The sequence below is a fragment of the Lynx rufus genome, unplaced genomic scaffold (genome assembly GCF_022079265.1).
Source record: "Lynx rufus isolate CCGP_SWC_20201006 ecotype Redwood Valley unplaced genomic scaffold, mLynRuf1.p SCAF_25, whole genome shotgun sequence".
Taxonomy (NCBI): Eukaryota; Metazoa; Chordata; class Mammalia; order Carnivora; family Felidae; genus Lynx; species Lynx rufus.
Window position 1 is genome coordinate 16,381,080 of NW_025814840.1, and position 21,013 is coordinate 16,402,092.

The 21,013-nt window shown below is 44.5% G+C and overlaps 1 protein-coding gene across 1 annotated transcript in view; it reads right to left on the bottom strand.

Moving 5' to 3' along the window:
* Positions 1-21,013, bottom strand: part of DISC1 (DISC1 scaffold protein) — a 307,604-nt gene that overhangs the window by 64,641 nt on the left and 221,950 nt on the right. Inside the window, exon 9 of the mRNA XM_047088671.1 lies at positions 12,826-12,886. Coding sequence (XP_046944627.1) covers positions 12,826-12,886 — 61 coding nt within the window. The remainder of the gene's footprint in view (positions 1-12,825; positions 12,887-21,013) is intronic.

A 21,013-nucleotide genomic window follows, 5' to 3' on the forward strand; every position in this document is an offset into this window, starting at 1 on the left:
CCTTGAAAATTGGTTGGTTTCTTAATTGATCTCAGTGGACAGAGTGATCATATCACAGGTTTAAAGCAGAGAAACTTTGGGCTGAGCTGCACAAACCACAGTACAATCTGCCAGCGGAGCCTTCTGTTTTGAATTATAATCAATCTCTTGTCTATTTTCTATTCTCTTAGTCAAAATCACGGCCATCCTTTTTTCCCTGTTTGCTTTTCAGGCTACTTAAAAACAGCCCCACTTCCAATTAAGCCTTAACGTATCAATGACAAAGACAGGGATGACAGGTGACTACGACCTCCTCACAGGTATTCCCACCTTTCAGTTCTGACCTGGCAATCAAAACCTGTTTTCTCCCTGTACCCTGTCACTCTGCTCCCCAGATTCTCCCTACTAAGACCTCCCTCTTTGAAGCCCGTCACCAGACAAGCCCAGAGGGCTTCTGTTTTCCTTTCTCTTCTTCCCTTCTGTCACCCCCTTCTCCCACGCAACATTTTTGCTTCCTCAAAGGAAAATATCAGAGGAGAGAAGCAAGTGTATTGGAGCCACTTTCCTCAAAAAATGCTATCCCTGAGAGTGAGACGACTGTGGCCTGAGCTCCACAGAGGGTCAAGATGAGGTGCCTTGGAGTTCTATGAATCAGAGAAGAAAGGGTACATTCTTTCCAGCCTGAGCTCTGGGTTGTCTCTGTCTCAAAAACTCCAGAACTGGCCAGACTGGTTCTAAAGACAGAAGTTTGCTCCAGGTTTTTAATGTTTTGGTCCCGAAACCACAGGAGGCTCTAAACCTTTGTCATAGCCATTAACAACTCAATTACCTCTTTTCTTTCCCTCTCCACCCGCTACAGGAGGTGCTAACAGCTGGCTAAAGGCAGGCAGCAGATAGAGTGGTGTTTGGGTAATCAACAAGGGTTGGCAGACTCTTAGTGGAGGCCATTAACTACAAGCAAACATCTCTCTTCTCCCCATAATTTCACCAGGAAGACAAGGGGCTCTCTTCTGGCTTAATAAAATTAGGGGTTTTTTTAATGTAAAATTTGGGTTTCCTAATTTTTATGGTGTCATAGCTGCTACTAAGGTAATAACAGCTAGCATTTATTAAGCCCTTAATGTATGTGAGAAACATTCTTTACCTTCCTCTATTATTGATCAGTTTTCATAACAGAAAATTGGATCTTGAAGGGATTTATTGACCTAATGGCAGCCCACGGCTCAAAAGCGGCCTCACTCAAACCGAGGCAATCTTGTTGCAGACTCTACACAACCCTATGACCCAGCAATTGCACTGATAGGGAAAAATCTGTTACAAGATGGTCAACAGGACTGATAGGGAAATTCCAGTCCCCGACCGAAGACTCCCCTTCCGGGTTCTTCTTCCTGCCCCACTTGCCTCGTGGGCCAAATTACTACTAATGCGGAATGTGTAAGTAACAGACGATAAATTGTCCCCCATGCTTGTGCTGGGGACTCAGACCTTTGGAGAAGTTGTCTCCTCTGAGCCTGCTGGTATGAAATAAAACTCCGATCCACCAAGATCTCTGAGTGCCGCTTGGTTTCTCCACCAGCGATCCAGCCTGGTTCTGTAACAGCACTACTGGGTATTTACCCAAAGAATACAAAAACATGAATTCAAAAGGATACATGCACCTCTATGTTTATAGCAGCATTATGTACAATAGCCAAGATATGGAAGCAGCCCAAGTGTCCACCGATTGATGAATGGATAAGGAAGATGTGGTATACATGTACAATGGAATATTATTCAGCCATAAAAAAGAGTGAAATCTTGCCATGGGCAACAACATGGATGGAGCTAGAGAGTATAATGCTAAGTGAAATAGGTCAGCCAGAGGAAGACAAATACCATATGATTTCACTCACATGTGGAATTTAAGAAACAAAACAAGGGGCGCCTGGGTGGCTCAGTCAGTTGAACGGCTGACTCTTGATATTGACCTAGGTCATGATCTCATGGTTAGTGGGATCGAGCCCTGCCTTGGGCTCTGCACTGAGAGTGCAGAACTGCTTGGGATTCTCTCTTTTTCTCTGTGTCCCTCCCTCACTCACACTCTCTATCTCTCTCTCTCAAAATAAATAAATAAACTTAAAAAAAAAAAGCAACGAAATATGAGAGAGAGGAGACAGATCAAGAAACAGACCCTTAACTATAGAGAACAAACTGATGGTTACCAGAGGGGTGGGCGGTGGGGGGGAGGGGTAGGAGATGGGAGAAACAGGTGGTAGGGATTAAGGACGGCACTTGTGATGAGCACTAGGTGATGTATGGAAGTGTGGAATCACTATATTGCATGCCTGAAACTAATATAACACTGTATATTGACTAACTGGAATTGAAACAAAAACTTGAAAAAAATTGAAATGTCTCGGGTTCGTTATCATTGTCAAGACAGAGAGAGAGTTTAAGGATTGTTTTTATGGTAATAACTCTGGGGGAGGGAGACCCATTATATTAACTCCTGCTTCTGGGCGTTGCTGGCAGGTGCACCCAGAAGGAAAGAGTGGGTTCTGGCCCCACTTTGTGGACCAGGGGTAGAGGCCAGATGGGACTCAGGTGGAGGCAGCCCTGAAGGAAAGATGCCTCATTGGAGGAGTTGGGTTTCCAGAGGCAGGAACTCTTCCTCTTTCTGAAGAGCTGTGTGGAGGCCTTTTTCAACTGATCTGAGTACTCTGGAAACTGAATTCATCATAACTGAACCTTTCAGGGGAAAAAGTTATTTCTGAGCAAAAACTGATTACTAGAGTTCTTGGAAACTGGAAAGTATTATAGTGAATTGTAAGGCAAATGTAGATCCACAAGGCTTATTATAAATGACACCATTTACATACACATAAAAAAATGTAACTTAGTTTTATATAATAATCAGTCACCCTCAATTCCATTTCTAGTAAACTACTACATGCAGACTCAATTCCGTATAAATGTGACCCATACTTTCCCTATCTTTGTTTTTCCTTCTGTTTTCCCCCTACTTTTTAAAACTTCATGCTGTCTTGTTATATTTTATGTATTATTTTTTTTCCTGCATGTTTGCCTTTATGTATTTAAGCATTATTATTTTAAGTATGCTTAAGGTTTTTCTGGTATAAGAGGAAATGAAGTTAAAAATTAAATGTAAACAATCAATGATGACATGTTGATCACTGATCATTGCTTCTCTTGGAAAATTAGACAATATGGCCATATTGCCCCCAAATTCAAAAGTGGGAAAAATCCAATCATGAATATTTTCATAAAGGCTTTCCATGTACAGTTGGTCCTTGAACAATGGGCAGCTGAAAATCCACATGGAACTTCTGACTCCCCCAAAACTTAACTACTAATAGCCTACTGTTACCTGAAACCCTTTCTGATAACAAAAGCAGTCAATAAACACATATTTTGTATGTTTTATGTACTTTATACCAAATTCTTACACTATAGTAAGCTAGAGAAAAGAAAGTGTCATTAAGAAAATCGTAAGGAAGAGGGGTGCCTGGGTGGCTCAGTTGGTTAAGTGTCTGACTGACTTCAGCTCAGGTCATGATCTCAAGGCTCATGGATTCAAGCCCTACATCCCGCTCTGTGCTGACAGCTCGGAGCCTGGAGCCTGCTTTGGATTCTGTGTCTCCCTCTCTCTCTCTGCCCCTCCCCCACTTGTGCTCTGTCTCTCTCTCTCTCTTTCTAAAATAAATAAACATTAAAAAATTAAAAAAAAAAACGAAGGAAGAGAAAATACACTTACAGTACTGTACTGGATTTATAAAAAACAAAAACGAAACAAAACCCAGCACAGTGGACCAGCGCAGTTCAAACCGTGTTATTTAAAGGTCGGCGCCTGGGTGGCTCAGTCGGTTAAGCGGCCGGCTTCGGCTCAGGTCATGATCTCGCGGTCTGTGAGTTCGAGCCCCGCGTCGGGCTCCGTGCTGACAGCTCAGAGCCTGGAGCCTGTTTCAGATTCCGTGTCTCCCTCTCTCTGACCCTCCCCCGTTCATGCTCTGTCTCTCTCTGTCTCAAAAATAAATAAACGTTAAAAAAAAAAATGTAAAGTTCGGCTGCATAGATACGTAGGATCAATTTGTCTGGTTTTAGAAGGGAAGTGTGGGCTTGCTAACAAAGGTATCAACCGACGGATGAAATTACAAGTATTTCCTGTGTTGGAGAACTAACTCTGAGCGGGCAATTGAGGTGAGAAGGCGGGACACGGACAGTTAAAAGGCAGTGTGAACAAACAGCAAGCATGCGGTAGCCAGAAGACAAGAGAGGAGCCAGAAGACAGAGAAATCACTGGGGGCCACGTCTACTTAAATAAAATCTGAAAGGACAGACAGGGTTCAACTCAATAGACAGCCTGCTTCCCAGGCAGGGATGAAAAGTCGCCTGCTAATGAGAGGGACACAGCTGATAGAAACAGCCCCCAGCGAGGAATGGAGGTGGATGTAGGAGGATCACGCCAAATCAGGGAGGGGAAAGAAAGAAGCTGAGAATCTCCGTCCTTCCGAGAACAGCAGAGGCAAAGCAAAAAGGGGTCAAGGCCACGCAGAAGCCGCGAGAAAGGCACCGAGCCCGCTGTGAAGGAGCGAGGTCTGGGGGTGAGAAGTAACATGTTTGACGTGTGCCCGTTAAGAAAGCGAGGAGGAAGGCAGATGTCAGCAATGAAACAGAAAGTATGAAAAAACAAACGGAGGTGTCCACGTGTGTCTGCTTCCCTTTTCTTTGTGCCAAGAGGGGGGAGGGGGTTCCCATGGCAGCCAGTTGCTTATCCACCGGCTGCCATTTCTTTCATTCATTTCCCTCAACAGCTTTTGAAATAAGTTCAATATGGGTTGAAAATGGATTGTTCCAGGTGCACAGGAACTTCAAAATTACCTTGCATAATTTGGCATAAAGGGCATTATGTGCCGGATCTCAAAGAATTCCATTCGTTGTTCGGGGTGAGCAAGCCTCCAAGCCTGCCATGAAAGCTAGCGTTGCTCGGTCAAGTTTGGAATACGCTCCTAGGATATGCAGGCTCTTAGGCTTTCAGCCATTATGCCGCCAAGGGCCATACACCTGAATAAGGCTCCTGAATTCTCCCCCCAAGTCACCAATAGCTGCTACCACATTTTCAATCCCTTCTCCTCTGCATTTTCTCACCCTGCCCCCTCCGTCTCCATGCCCTGCCTCTTTCATCGTCTTTGTGCAGTCTCAGTGTCGCCCCCTCCCTCGTAGAATTAACTCCCTTTTTCCTTTGTGGATGCGGAGACAAAGACAGCTGCTGGATGGGGTGGGTGGATCCTAAATGTGATATCTGGTTCAGTTTTAGAAAATAAGTAAAGGAATACTGTCTTCGGCACTATCTCGGGTATTTCTTATTATGTCTGAACTCATCGGTAATGAAAATCATGAGCCTGCACCCTAGTATTTGTTTCACAACTTGTGTACCTGTAATACTACCAACATCTAAAACATTTCAAGAATGAGACCGTTTTCAAGGACAAAACGTAAATGGGTAAAATGAAAAAGTAAAATATAATTCTAGAATGTTCTTCCCACACCCAAGTGTGGGTAGTAGCTGCTTCAGAAACAAGTGCCTTAGAGAGCACATCCTCAGCTGTGATTCCCATCTTCGTTACATCGTGGGCAATCGGTCATCAACACTTGCTCTTGGTCATGACTGACAGGCTCTGAGAGCCTTGCGAGAGGGAACAGACCTTGGTCTCTGAGGCATGTCTGAGATTGTCCCCATACCAGGCACAGTTCTGTGTACAATGCTGCTTCCCCTCCAGATGGTATGCCCTTTGAGTGCAGGGACACTGCCTTAGTCTTCTGCATGTCCTTCTTGTCTAACGCTGTGCTGGCTTACATAGAAGGTCAATAGAATTTTGCCAGATAGGTACTCTCGAACTCCGGTAAGCTGTCTGACTCTCAGTTTCCGCTGACTTCTGGCGTGAAGGCAGAGCTATCCACACAGGCAAGCTGAGAGGTAGTAGGGCGTCCAGGTAGGAAGCCACCAGGACTCTCCCTCTCTGCTCACTCCCGCTAGGTGTTCATTAGCAGAGTGAGTTCACCCCACTACCATTTCCCACCAAGTTGTCCATACAAAAACTTCAAGATAATTAGAAACTAATCATTAATGTTTTAAAAAGAAGGAAATCACCTTTAAGGGTGTGTCTGGATGGCTCAGTTGTTTAAGCATCTGACTTTTGATTTCTGCTCAGGTCATGATCTCACGGTTTCATGAGTTTGTGAGTTCAAACCCTGTGTCGGGATTCTCTGCTTAGGATTCTCTGTCTCCCTCTCTCTCTCTGCCCCTCTCCTGCCCACACTCTCTCTGTATTTCTCTCTCAAAAAAAAAAAAAAAAGAACCAAATCCGCTTTAGAAAAATATATCAGTCTCCAAAATTGAAAGTAAATTCAGATGCAAATGATGAGTGTTTGATAGTTCTTTCTAAAGCTAAGAAGGGCCTCTAAGAAGGTATTTAACTACTTGTACGTTCAAAACAAATTTTAATGATTTTTCTCTTTTCTGATTACAAAAATATGATACGTACTCAAAGGGGAAAAAACACTCGAGAAACACACAAGAGCACAAGGAAACAAAAATAACCTATAATCCAGTGAACTGTACTTACAAAGTTTCATATTCAACTGCAGAAAAAAAAGATAGCAATAGAACCAAGAGATGCTAAAAGAAGAGACCGTTTCCCATTAGTCACGCATTTAAGAGATTCCACAAGGTTAAACGGAACCACTACTCATAGCCATAGGGTGGAGGGCTTGGCTCACACTAGCCAGAGACACAAGTTTGCCATTGGACAATAATTAATTTCTCCTGCACCATGCTTAGAGATATAACACATGGTCAGTAAAAAAGGTAACCCATCCATACAACTTTTGACTATTTCTTTTGAGTCTTTGGGAAAGACAGCTAACAGAGAATATGTAATCATTGAGACAAAGGAAATTAAAGCAAGGTTTAGCCACAAGGGAAAATCAGCCAGGCCAAAATATCACACTTAACTCTTAACCTCTGGAAACAATAAATCTGAGGGAGTAAGATTATTCTTACTCTTTAAGAGGGGAAAACTCTTTAAGAGTAGATTGTTGTTGTTGTTGTTGTTGTTGTTGTTCTATTCTCTTACATGCCATTAAGATTTGATGGCAAGACGAATGGATTTCTGGGGCATTATATCTTCTTAGGCTGCCTTAACTTTTTAAATCTAATAGTTAAAAATAAAGTCTCCAGATCCAATTGCTATTTAGCCATTCATTCTTGCACTAAATATAATCTTATTGAACGTTTATCACATGCCAAACAGCAAGCCGGCCACTTGGAATACAGAGCCAGTCAGGCATGGAACCCATTCTCAAGGATCTCACAGCCTAATAGACTCAGACACAAATCATTGCAACAAATTGTCGGTAGTGGGTGCCATTGTGGGTACCAAGAAGGAAGCAGGAGAAGGCCATAAAGGCTTTATAGAGAAGGAATATTGTGCTGAGCATTAAGGATGAGTGTGCAGCCAGGCACTAGGTTGGAGAGGGCTCCAGGTTGAGGGGCACTAGGTTGGAGGGATGTAACAGCGAGAATAGAGAGGAAAGCACCAGGGGACCGGGTCTGTCACATGGCCATGTCACTCTGGTTGCCCCCACCCTCCTGCCTATCCAGCTAAGACAAGGGAAGGAGGAACATCCGTGAAACACGTGAGCAAGGAAAAATCCTCAAATAGTATCTCTCCTTTGTACAAGGGGAAATAGGAATGTACCTGCATCTAACTTATAACTCAGATTATTTTTTTCATCAGTTCATCTTCTTGTGGAGAACAAGGCGTATTTGCCAGAGGAATGTTGCCGACATACAGAAATGGTAAGCCGTAGTCTCCCCGGTGCCTAAGTCACTCCCTGATAGTAAGGTTAGATATTAAAGGAGAGAATGTTACCTCTTTCTGATCCATAGACTTCCAGTCAATGCATTGTTACTAAAAGAGAATTTTCAAAATAAGTAGAATAATTATGAAATATGTTCATTTCTCAATTGCAAGTTTGTGTGTTTATATGTGCATGTGTACATATCCATGTATATTTATATATGTCTATATTTATTCTCACATACATTATATGAAATAGAGCCTATGGATGTAATTTACAAATATACAACTTCACTATCTATTTACAATTATACTTGACTAAATAGGTATCCTGAGGATGTAAAATAGCATAATTGATATACTTTAAAGTGCATCAAATATTTTGCAGCTTTTTTTGTTTGTTTGTTTGTTTGTTTGTTTTTGAGAGAGAGAGAGAAACAGAGTATGAGCAGGGGAGGGGCAGAGAGAGAGAGAGACACAGAATACAAAGCAGGCTCCAGGCTCTGAGCTGTCAGCACAGAGCCTGACTCGGGGCTCAAACCCACAAACCGTGAGATCGTGACCTGAGCTGAAGTTGGACGCCTAACTGACTGAGGTATCCAGGTGCCCTTAAATATTTTGCAGCTTTAACATAGTTTGATAATGGAGTGCATGGGTAGCTCAGTTGGTTAGGTGTCTGACTCTCAGTTTCTGCTCAGGCCATGATCTCATGGTTGGTGAGTTGGTGAGTTCGAGCCCCGTGTCAGGCTCTGTGCTGACAGCTCAGAGCCTGGAGCCTGCTTCAGATTCTGTCTCTCTCTCTCTCTCTCTCTCTCTCCCCCTCCCCCACTTGCACTCTGTCTCTCTCTCTCAAAAATAAATAAACATTAAAAAATTTTTTTTAATTAAAAAATTTAAAAAAACTGATAGCACACAAAACCATGGTTAAAACCACATTTTGAAGAAAAACCTTCTGAATTTTTATAAGCACTCAAATTTAGAAGGGAATTTCTTTTCTTTTTTCTTTAACTCAGGTCATTAAAAGGCAAATATTTGTTTGAATATATACTAAAAGCCCCCATTTAACATTTGCCTGTTTTGTGTTTTGTCCTATGCAGGTATCCCTTTGAACAGCCGATAGAATCGGATACTTCCTAACTTCCTTATTCACTTGACTTTCTTGATAGAGAATGGGACCTTGAGCCCAACCTCTTTCGTCTCAGCATAAACTCAGATGGTAACAAAGATATTGTCATTTAGACTTGTCTCCCAGATCATGACTGGCCAGATCCAAATCTCGCTGTTGCACGGGTCATAAATTCTATACGTTCTAATGGGAAATGAGCAATCTATTCAGTTCTCAGCCACTTTCACTTCGAAATCCCGGTAAGACCAAGAGATGCTACAGATGGTTGGAGTAGGTAACAAAGACTTCTGTCAGCAACTATTGCCTTGCTTTGGTCAACATCCTGCAGTATTCACTGAGCGGCCACCCAGACGCAAACCGCTTCGGACCCCGACAAGTGGTTTTGTGTTTCAAGACGTCGGTTCTCCGGGGAAAGAACCGGGACTGTACAGGATCACTCCTCAGGCCCGGTGGGGAGGATGGTTCCGTTGCAGGAGGCAGAGAGCTTGACGTGACCACACTTCCCCAGCACCCAGTCTGGCCTCCAGCTCTGAGGCACCTGCGCACACCTGGAGATGCACCCAGCCTCTCTGCCTGCTTGCCGCTTTCCCTCCCAGTCCAGTGCTGCTGTGACGCCAGTTCAAACAGATCTGCGCCAGGCCTCCTGACAGCTTAAAAGAGCAAAGGAAGGGGCCCTCGAGAAGCAGGCTGTTAGGATGGGGCAGCTACCACTGTGGTCATTTGAGGCGGCTGAAGGAGCCTAAGTGACGAATGTATGTGAGTCCCGTGTCCACGTGGCCGGAGAGGCAGGGAGAGAGGCAGAAGATGACGGAAGATGGGACTGTGGTGCCTATAAATTCGTTGCATTCGCTCAGCCATTAACTCACCAAGTATTTGTTGGGTACCCTTAACACTGTTCAGCGCCGTCAGATCACGGTGGACACATTCTGAACAAGGCAGACATCTGCACTACCTGTTGTTAAGCACTTTGAAAGCAAAGAGTTCAGGGCAAAAGCACATTTTGGGAGTCTTCGGGAGTCATGGAAGTCTTCAAAGAGGAGACACCTAAAACGTGAAGGATGAAAAGATGTAGACAAATGAAGGGAGGGTGGGACAGAGTGGGGGCGGAGCAGAGGCAGAGAGGGGGCGGAGCGGAGGCAGAGAGGGGGCGGAGCAGGAGGCGGAGCGGAGGCAGAGAGGGGGCGGAGCGGAGACAGAGGGGGCGGAGCAGGGGGCGGAGTGAAGGCAGAGAGGGGGCAGAGCAGGGGGCGGAGCAGAGGCAGAGTAGAGGAGGGGTGGGGCAGAGTGGGGGGTGGGTGGGGTAGAGCAAGGGCAAAGCTGGAGTGGAGCTGGAGGCAGAGTTGGTGTGGAGGCTGGGGTGGGGGGGAAGGGGAGGCAGCCACTGGTGCACCTGCAAGGGGAGGGGGCGGTGAGAGCAAGTGTGCCCAATATGCCAGCGTGCCATCGCGAGGACACTGGCCAGTCTCAGGCCAGAGCTTCTGACCCTCCTGAAGATGACTTCAAATCCCTACATATTGGGTTGAGACTCCTTAGGTCAATGTGATCTAATACCAGTAATTTCACACGGCTGAACCTAATACTTCCCCGGATAACTTCCCTTGACCATTTCCCTGTCTAAATTAGTGTCTCCACCGGAAAAAACGCACAGTAGCATTGAGAAACACAAGAGAATCAGTACGAGTAGGACAGTGGCAGGGTGATGACGGATGCTGCTGCTGAAGGACACACAGAGGCCACTTGGAAGAGTGAGGAGCCACACTTTATCCTCAGGCTTCATCCTTAAGATGAGAGGGATGTGCAATGACCAAATTTGTATTTTAAGATGCTCGCTCAAGACCACTTGGAGAATGGAGTGGGAAGGGCAACACAAAACGGAAAATCAAAAAGTGGCTACTACGGTCCTTCAGTGGGAGAAGACAGACCCATACTAGCAGGGGGAGGGGGAGGTGGGCTTGAGGACACAAAAGGGGCCGGCCTGGCAGGACTCAGGGGACTCTGTGACTCCGAGGGGGAGGTGAGGGCCCGGGGAGTGAGCTCGAGTTGGTGATGGCCCACAGGCAGCCAGGTTCAGGTCCCAGGACTGGTCCAGGTGGGTGATGGGCCGTTCTCTGGGCCGGACACAAAGCAGGGGAGCTGGCTTGGAGGGAAAAGGATGAGTTCTGGGCATGTCTGTTCACTCAGTTCCAGTGAAGAGGCGAGAGAAGGTCAGGAGCAGCAGAAGGAGGAGGGAACTAAAATTTTCTGACTGCCACCTAGGTGAGGGCTTTTTCCCTGCTGTTCGGTAAAACCCACACCTTAACTCCAGAGGACAGGTACCTTCCTTTAGCTTTACAGCTACAGAGGCTGACGGTGAATGTTGACTGGAGGTGAGGGAATTGGATAAACTGCAGAGCTGCATTTTATTTTACTTTTTTTCTTAATGTTTATTTCTTTCTTTTTGAGAGAGGGAGAGAGAGAGAGAATTCACAATCAAGACAAGGGCAGAGAGAGAAGGAGACACAGAATGTGGAGCAGGCTGCAGGCTCTGAGCTGTCAGCACAGAACCGGACTTGGGGCTCGATCTGACAAACCGTGAGATCGTGAGCTGAGCCAAAGTGGGACGCTTAACCAGCTGAGCCACCCAGGTGCCCCTGTAAAGCTGCATTTTAAATGGGCGTCTCTCTACCAACGCCCAAGCTCCTACAATTCCAACCTGCTGCCCAGTAACCTAGCGGAACGAACGATATGTGTGGTGGTTATGGCTAAACATGGTAGCCGGATAAGATCAACAAGGCACGTGCTGAAACGTGCCTTGGAACGTGCGGGGGAGGGGAGGCCGGACTCAGAGCAGTGCACCTGACCCAGATGAATATCCTCCTTTCCAAGGAGGGGAGACATTTCCTTCGAGGATGCCCATACCTGCATGCCCTCCTTAACCCCACACTACCTACTACCTTGGTCGTAGCCTCTCCATGTCTGGAGGCAGGGAGCTATCAGTCAGTGGTTGGAAGAACTTGTTTTGCAAGCTTTGGAACAAATCCCATAGTACCTTCCTTGCCCTGCAGAACTGAACTCAGCAAGGCAGCCCCTCCCAGAATCCCTTAAGGGAGAAGTATTTTGCCGATGGCATTATCTCAGCTGACAAAGTTTTAAGGCATAGTGTATTTAAAGAGTTATTTACCAATTTCCAAAATAGTAGCAAAACGGTCTCCATAAAGCTAAGTGACTCCCAGGGAAGAAAGTACACATTACATTCTCATACTTGTTTCCTTAATTAGGAACAGATCCTGGTGGCTGGGATTTATTTTCATGAGCACACATCCACAAAAATGAGAAACATCTTGACACGCTGCAACATCCATAATGTTTCTCAAATCTCAATTCCTAATTGGGTTTAAAAAAAAAAAAGCGACCACAAATTTTCACGCTGGTTTTGATTCGGGATTCAAAACAGAACCTCAGATATGTATTTCTTACATTGTTCCAAAACGTGTATAAGCTGGGTCGAAATCCACTTCAGACATTAAAAAGAAAAGAATTAAAAAAAAAAAAAAAAAACAGACCAAGGCATGAATTTGGAATTTAACATGGCAAAGAAGATTCTTCTTATGGAACATGGAAACTAACTTGTGATCTCCCCCACTTTTAAAACATCTTAATCTATTTATTTTTTATAAAGAGGAGAAAAGGGCTAGGAAATGTTTATATGGCACCTGCTTCAATCCTCTTAGAGGATTCCAAGGGCTCCTTTGGGTGTGTTTTTTCTTTGTCAACTCATTCCACAAATGGGCTAGCCTTTTTCTCTGCTCTCACTAAATTCCCTTTACAATTAAGAATCCAGATGAACCATGGAGTCTGTAACGTAGAAATTCTTCTCCTTACCTACGCAGTTTATCCTCAAGGATTTCCATGTACTTCGTAGTATTCTCCTTCACACTCGTTTCTGCAACACAAAAACCCGAAGTTGATGCAATTGTACGCAAAGATTGAACACAGCCCCAAAATGCTCGACTAAAAGCCAAAAACCCAAAGGATCGCCGTCAGGCCGATAGATCACATCCTAGGTTTGGAAAACACTCGAATGCACTGAGGCGGCTGCCTGGAGCGAGGTGCTGGAAATGCTCTGAGGCCTTCAGCATCTCTGCCGGAGATGAAGCCAGGGGGCAAGGTCACCATGCCGCGCGTGGCATCTGGCAAGACAGCTCATTTGGTGTCTGGAATGGAAGCCGCTATGTTCTGTGCGTTTTCCCCTTTCCCACCTCGTGGCCAAGAGCTTGGGTGCAGAGTATGAAGAAAAGACCAGAAAGAGGAACAAGTCCCGTCCTATGGACGAAGCAAAAAAACCTCACCAGCGGTAGCATGGGATTGCGGCCCCTTTAACTGAGGAACGCATGGAAACGTGATCCTGACAGTAGCTGACATCAGAGGCTTGGCTTCCAAAGCTGGGAGATCAGCGGGCTCCTCGAGAGAAACTCAGAGCCTCGTAATCACCAAATGTTGAAGGAACAGATGATTGTTATTCCTCCCGTGGATCAAAGAGGCACTTTACCAATAAAAAGAAACTTGGTACATTTTGGGGCAAGCCCTGATGGCCTGTTTCCTCCTCTGGGGAACGAACGTGCCTTCCTCTGAAGGTGACTGCTGACGGAGATGTGAATATGAAGTGCCCAGAAGAGCAGGTGGCAGCAGAGAAGCCCCCAACAGATGGCAGCTGTCATTGATGTTATTGCCATTTCTATCATCACTGTTATTATTGCTAAGGTGGACTTTATTATTTTTTTTATTTTTTTTAACGTTTTTATTTATTTTTGAGAGAGAGAGAGACAGAGCATGAGCAGGGGAGGGGCAGACAGAGAGGGAGACACAGAATCCGAAGCAGGCTCCAGGCTCTGAGCTGTCACAACAGAGCCCGACGTGGGGCTCAAACTCACAGACTGTGAGATCGTGACCTGAGCTGAAGTCGGATGCTCATCCGACTGAGCCACCCAGGCACCCCTATTATTATTTTCATTTCACCCTTTATTCTCAAAGGTAATTCATGCATGACACTCTAAAGCTGGGGGGTGTGGAAAGCAGAAGTCCTATTGCCTGAGCCTCTGCCTAGAGGGCTCTCGGGATCTTATTTTTGCCAACATGTATGTGCAAGGGTGAGGGACAGAGGGTATATTTGGAACTGGAAAACGTACCTTGAAATTCCTCAAAAAGAAACCAAATATTTATACAGAAATTAAAACAAAAGTTCTGGTTCATCAGTTCATAATAGATAAAAACAGAAATGTACGCAATGAAAGCAACTATTTAAGTTGGTGTCCTATCGTGTTGATTTATGTCGGTCTCATTTACAAGTTAAGCTGTGTTGAGTTTTTTCTCCAAATAAATTAGCTAAATATTTATTTTCAGCACCTACTATGTGGCAGATACTATGCTAGCATGGGGAATAAGTTGTGGTGATATGGTTCCAGGTAGCTGAGATCTGCTCACTGGTTCTTCTGGAGCAAGTACTGCAAAAACTCAGAATGTCCCAACCAGAAATGCTCTGTTTCACATTCTATACTTATTTTGTGCCATGCGCTGTTCTAAGCCCAGGGGGTAAACTAGTGAACAGAAGCAATAAAGATTCCTGCTTATGTAATGCTTAATTCTGGTAGGGGCAGGTAATAATTAACATAAAAGTTCCATAGAATACTTAGAAGGTAGTAAGTACTACGAAGCAAGAGAAGGGGATCAGAACGGGGCAGCAGAGTGGTCAGGCACCACTGGGAAGGTGACATTTGAGTTAAAGCATGAAGAGGGCGGAGAGGAGCACACAAGCAGCCATACTGGGAGGAGCACAGTAAACGGAAGGAACAGCCAGTCTAAAGATTCTAGGGCAGGAACATACGTGAGTCCTCCAGCAAAATCTGGAGATGTTCTCTGGGAAAAAGAGTAAGGCAGAGAAATAGGCCAACTCCAATCATGTAGGCCACTGTGGCAAATCACATTCCCAGCACATGGCCACAGTCATATTCCTGGTCCCACACACTAGTCCAGAACTTGGCCACTGCCCATCAAGCAGTGAAATCTGTCTCCCTCCTCTTGAATCTGAACAGGTTATGACATTACAACCAATGGAGAATGGCAGGAAGGATGCTCTTTAACTTCTGAGGCTGGGGTCCAGCTTTTGCCTGGCTCTTCCTACTGGGAACCAGCCAACCATGTTGTGAGGAAGCCCAAGCTACATGGAGAGGCCATTCACAGGTGTTCTGGCTGACAGCCCAGGTGAAGGTCTCAACTTACAGCCAGATATGTGAGTGAGCAAGCTTTCAGATAATTTGAGCCATAGAGTCTGAGGGACCCAGACATCAGGAAACAGAGACCAGCCATTTCTGCTGCTCTAGGTCTAAATGCCTGACTCTCAGAATTTGTACACACAATAAATGGCTCTGAGTGATTAGGTCTGTGGGTGATTCGTTACATAGCGGTAGTTACTGGAAAGCCGTGTCAGGATTTTGCGTGCCCTGAACGAAATGGTAAAACACTGGAGAAGAAAGGCCACAAACTGGCTCATGGCTTCTCTGTTGAGAATAGACTCTAGGAAGACACGAGAGAAGCAGAGAGACACAGGGAGGTTACAGCGATCATCCGGGACAAGGGGGCGGGGCGGGACTGAGGCCATGGTGTCTCAGGAGTTGGTGATAAGAGGCAGGTTTTAGATATATTTTAAGGACAGAGGCAGCAGGAGTGCCTGATACATTGAATTCAGGAGTGTGAAAAAGAGACCCATCTCGAATGACTACAAGGTTTTTGCCCTGAACCACTGGAAGACAGAGTTGCCATGAAGCGAGGGAGAAAGAATGCAGGTGAACCCAGTTTGGGGAGAGGAGCAAGAGTTCAATCTCAGACTGAAATTTGCTGAGAGTAGAACTTAAATGTTCTCACCAAAAAAAAAAAAAAAAAAAAAAAAAAAGTCAAATATGTGTGGATGTGTTAATTAACCAGATGGAAGTGGGGGAGGGCTTCTTTCACAACGCATACATGTATCAAATCATCACGTTGTATACTTTAAATATCTTACACAATTTTATTTGTCAATTATACCTCAATAAGCTGGAAGCGATAAAAGCAATTGAGAAGCTTAAAAAGAGTCCAATTTTGGATCTGATAAAGTTGAGTTTATGAGCCATCCGGTGGCGATGTCAAGTATGAAGTTGGCTATGTGAGTCGAGAAAAGGTCTGGCGTGCCGATGGACATTTGCAAGGCACTGGTGTGTGAAGCGATGAGACTAGATGCTGTCACTGACAGAGTGAGAGTAACTTAAGAAGCCCGCGGTGATCATATGTAACTACAATTACATTGTGATACCACCTTTCCTCCAAAGGACAAAAATTCACAGCACCTCCCTTGAGGACAAGAAAGCCATATTCTTATGTTTAAAAGTAATCCGGGTATCTATCATATTCATGCTTCTGTTCAGAAATAACTATGGTAGTTAGGACCCACACAGGAACACCCAGGCAGTTTGATGAGCCTTTCCCCTTGCCTGGAGGCCACCATCCGAAAAGGATGTTGCATTGAAATACTGGATCCTGACCCATCTCCCAGCCAGCCAGCCTAAAATGCCTTGCACACATTTTCACTAGGTTGACTAGTAACCTTCCAGAGAAGCCAGGACTGTAGACAGGGAGTTTAAGTTTTTAACTTCCTAAATAATATGCCCCAGATGCATTGAGAATAGAGCTCATCTTTCCTTCCCTTCTTTTTTCCCTTCTTTTTCTAACCGGGTCTTAGAGCAGAGACCAAAAGGGTGGTAGTGGTATTGAGGCAAGCTTCCAGGAACCAAGGATGGTTGAAGGAGGCTGACCACTACAGGGAAAATGCACAAATGCCTCCCCTCTGCTCCATTTGCTGAGGGGATCTGGTTTCCAGGTTCAGGCAATATTATCAGAATGGGATTCATATAATTAATTTCATGAATCCAATTAAACAAAAACTGATTGATAATTAAATGCGGTAAATCTGTGAAAACATTTAGCAGAGTGCACGGTACAAACACAAATCAACGTTTCAGGAATTTAACCCGGGTCCTACTTCATGCCAGGCACTATTTAAATCTAAAAGAGACATGCCATCAAGGGACACCGAGAGAGCTGGGGGCCAGACTCTAACGCTGACTTCCCCCTGGAGAGCACAGCAACATTTTCCATAAATCTTCATGATAACTGATGATCCAAAAATGTCCCGATGAGTCTGATGAAAAAATATTACCGCGTTATCCAGCAATATCCTTTACAGTGTAAACAAGGAAGGTAAGAGAATGTTAAGTGGAAAACAAATCTAACGAGGTTTTCTGTGCATTGTATTTTTTCTTTGCATAATAAAGGGACAGCAATATTTGTCACGATAGTAAAGGAAATGACTTGCTATCAGATTGAGTGAAGCATTTGACTATGAAGAACTTCAGCCCCACCACCTTCAATCAATAAAGACAGCATCATGAGATCAGCACAGTATGACCTCAAATTTGAAAATGGAAGCCAAAGGCACCCCATCAGTTTAGCATTAATCACAAATTTTGTCTAACATTTGCCATTTTCTTGGAATTTTCAATTAACATAATAATTCTAGTAACACAAGGCTTGGCCTTGGTTTACAGAAAGAAGTCATCAGATTTCGAAGATGATTATTCAAGGATCAATGTAGACACAATCAGCTCCCATGAGTAAAATCCTCCAAAAGGAAGAAGTGAAAGGCAAAAGAGAAATTGCTGAATTCTGAGAAATTGTGAAATATCTAAAGTATTATTCTACTTGAGTGAATGAAGAATGTGTTTATTTGAGTAGTTAAACCATGCACGGAGATGAAGTGGTAACATCGAGCTAACAAAGACCCAGGGAAGTCAACGACACAGAAAAATGGACTTGCAGCTTGATTGTCTTGATACGTGGGATGGAACAGTATTGTCTAGGACCTTGAAAGATGGCAGAATCCATGATATGAAGCACAAGTCAAGTTTTACACTGGAGGGCAAGACGGAAACACCAGCCATGAGTCCCTGCTGATACCGGAGTGATCTTGTCACATTGGAAACTCACTGTGCAGAAACCGCGATACCAAGGTAATGATATCAATGATATAATGATATCCTTGAGAACTTCTTGGGTGGCAGGTACTGTTCTAAACACCTTGTTCTAAATATTAAATAATGATGGTACCTACAGAGCAGCTCTATCGTTATCCTTATTTTATATAGGTAACAGAGGGGCAGTAGGACCAAAGTCACACAGCCAGTGAGGGAATGTCCCAGAGCCCATTGTTAGGGAACCCGTGACTTCTATTTTAAATAACACAAGGGCTCAGAAAATGCACATTGGATAAACGCATGCGAAATTTTAGCCACCAACAAAATGGAGCAGGTGTTCACAGACAGAGTAAATTAAGGACAGTACAAAGATGCTGTAAGAAGTCAGAGTTACAAAGAGCACAGGCAATTGCAGAAAACAGCCATCAACAAACGGAAACCTGATTGTATATAAACTGTACGGAAGAAGGCTGATAACATATTTGCTTAAAATAAATTACCATTTTGTAATATAAATATATATTCATATATAGGTGGTTTCATAGTAGGTTGAGATGAGAAAAATGATTAACAGTTCTCTGTTATTATATTCATGTTGCCTCACTCCTAATAATAAGATAACAACTTCATGTGGTTTCACAAACAGATTTTTATTTGCATGTATAAGTTTGTTTATTTACAGGATTTTTCTGTTACCACGATGTGTGGTAGTCATTTAAACTGAATCTCAAGAGAGGGTTCCTGAGTTAAACAGGATACAATCCCGCCTGGGTCTTAGAGTGGTTATGGTCAATTCCCTAGGGTTGGAACCAAATAAATACACCATCACTAAATTAGCAATGGATCCACTTCTCATTGGCAGGTCATTATTCAGTGCTGTTGTTAATTTCTCTCTCTTTCTCTTTTTCCTCTGATGTCCATAAGAGATTTGCAGGGAGAAGAAAAATGACCAGATATGGATCTGACAGAATTAATAAATGGTACCAGAGAGCAGACTTCTCTTTGGGGGTGTGCCTGACTCTCATTCTTATATCCATCCAGAGTTTCTTAAACGTGCCTGGCTGCAGAGTTGAATCTGACGCTGCCCTTTGCCTGAAGAACACCAGCTTCGGTGACATAAATGCATGATGAATAAAAGCAGGTTGTTCAGTTCAGTGGTGGAAACTTAAAGCAGCACTCATTCTGGGAGAATCACCGAAGAGATGCCGCCCTGCTTGAGGGGGCTAAAAAATGACTCCCTGCGGAAGTGAATGAAGTAGAGATCTTGAAGGATTTTCCATGCTGGCTGAAGCCAGGGGAGGCATGGATAATCCGAAACAGCAGTTGCACAGAAAATAAGATTTGTGTTTTGGAATATCGGGCATTTAAAGTCATATTATTTTACTTTCCCATTAATTTCCGAATCATTTTTTCCCTGAGCTTACATTAAGATTAGTCGATGGGGTACATGATCCCACGCCAAAGGAAGACAGGGTGTCTGCAGGACATGGGCCGGTCCAAGGGCGCAAGATCCGACCTTCCACTGCCAATGTCACAGCCACACCTGGAAGTAGATGCGGAGATGAACTCTTTCATCCAGACGTTCCCCTTGGGGGAATCTGAGTGAGAATGTCGTGTTATAATAACCTCACTGGCAGAGGCACCAAAGGTCAGGGGGTGGAAAAGCTTTTTCAGAGCTAGAGCATCATCATGGGACTCAGGTGCCCACAAAGAAAGTAAAACTAATTATTCTGAAGTTATGTTTATGCTGCCGCTTGCACTATTTAGCTCTGCCTGATGGCGTGTGGCTTTGGCTGCCCAGATGCCCCATGGCTGCCTCAGGGATCCCCGACCCACTGCCCTTGAACTCAGAGCGCATCTCAGGGACTTGTCCATTTTGACACTCAAGTCTGTAAAAACCACCCCTGCATATATGGGAAGAGATGGCGGGCAGGTGGGAAGAAAGGAGAAATGAGTAGCTAAGCTCCATGAGGTTTAAAAAACGTTTTAATATACAGTGACTGATTCTGCTACGTAAAAGATAAAGCCCGAGTTCCAGGTTCACCTGCTGTGCTTGTCAAGAGTTAATTGGGTATCATCTGATACAGTAATTCTCACTTTCCCAGTTCAGACCTGCTCCTGCATGCAATGTGCCGGTGCCCTAGAAGCACACAGCCTAATAAATCAGCACAATGCAATGGCAAGAAGGAAAACCAAGTAGGCGTGGTATGGGAAGCAGGTCAGGAAAAAAAGGTAACAGTATCAGCTCCCAGCACCTCACGCCACAGCCCCCATGCACATGTCCTCGCCAGCCAAATGTTTCTACCAAATGAAAAGACAATTCCACTCTCCCCAGCTCTCCCTGCAGACCGACCTTTGTGGGCTGTGGTTTGCCTTCAGCTTTCTAGCACATGTAATTGAAAGAGTTCTGACCTGAACATCCATTTGCAATATTTAAAAAAAAAAAAATTAAGTTTTATTTGTTTGAGAGCGAGAGAGAGAATGAGCAGGGGAGGGGCAGAGAGAGGGAGACAGAATCCCAAGCAGGCTCCAGGCTGTCAGCACAGAGCCTGACTTGGGGCTCAAACTCAAACCACGAGATCATAACCTGAGCCAAAATCAAGAGTCGAACTCTTAAGCTACTGAGCCACCCGGGGGGCCCCTGTGATATTTTAAAAACTGTTTAAAATGTCTATTTATTTGCATTGCCTAGTAGTGTACATCTGAGAACATACACTCTTCTTTTTCCTTCTCCTCACTTCCCTCAAACATGCACACACGCATGCACGTACCACATGCACACATGATTTACTTCCCCTCTTTTTGACAGACAGAACAAGGAATAGAATGTGGGGCTTGGTTTTCAAAACGGAATACTATTTTCTTAATCTGTGTTTGAAGAAAAAGCCCAGGGGTGCATGGGTGGCTCAGTCAGTGAAGCGTCCGACTTCAGCTCAGGTCATGATCTCGGCGGTCTGTGAGTTCGAGCCCCGCGTCGGGCTCTGTGCTGACAGCTCAGAGCCTGGGGCCTG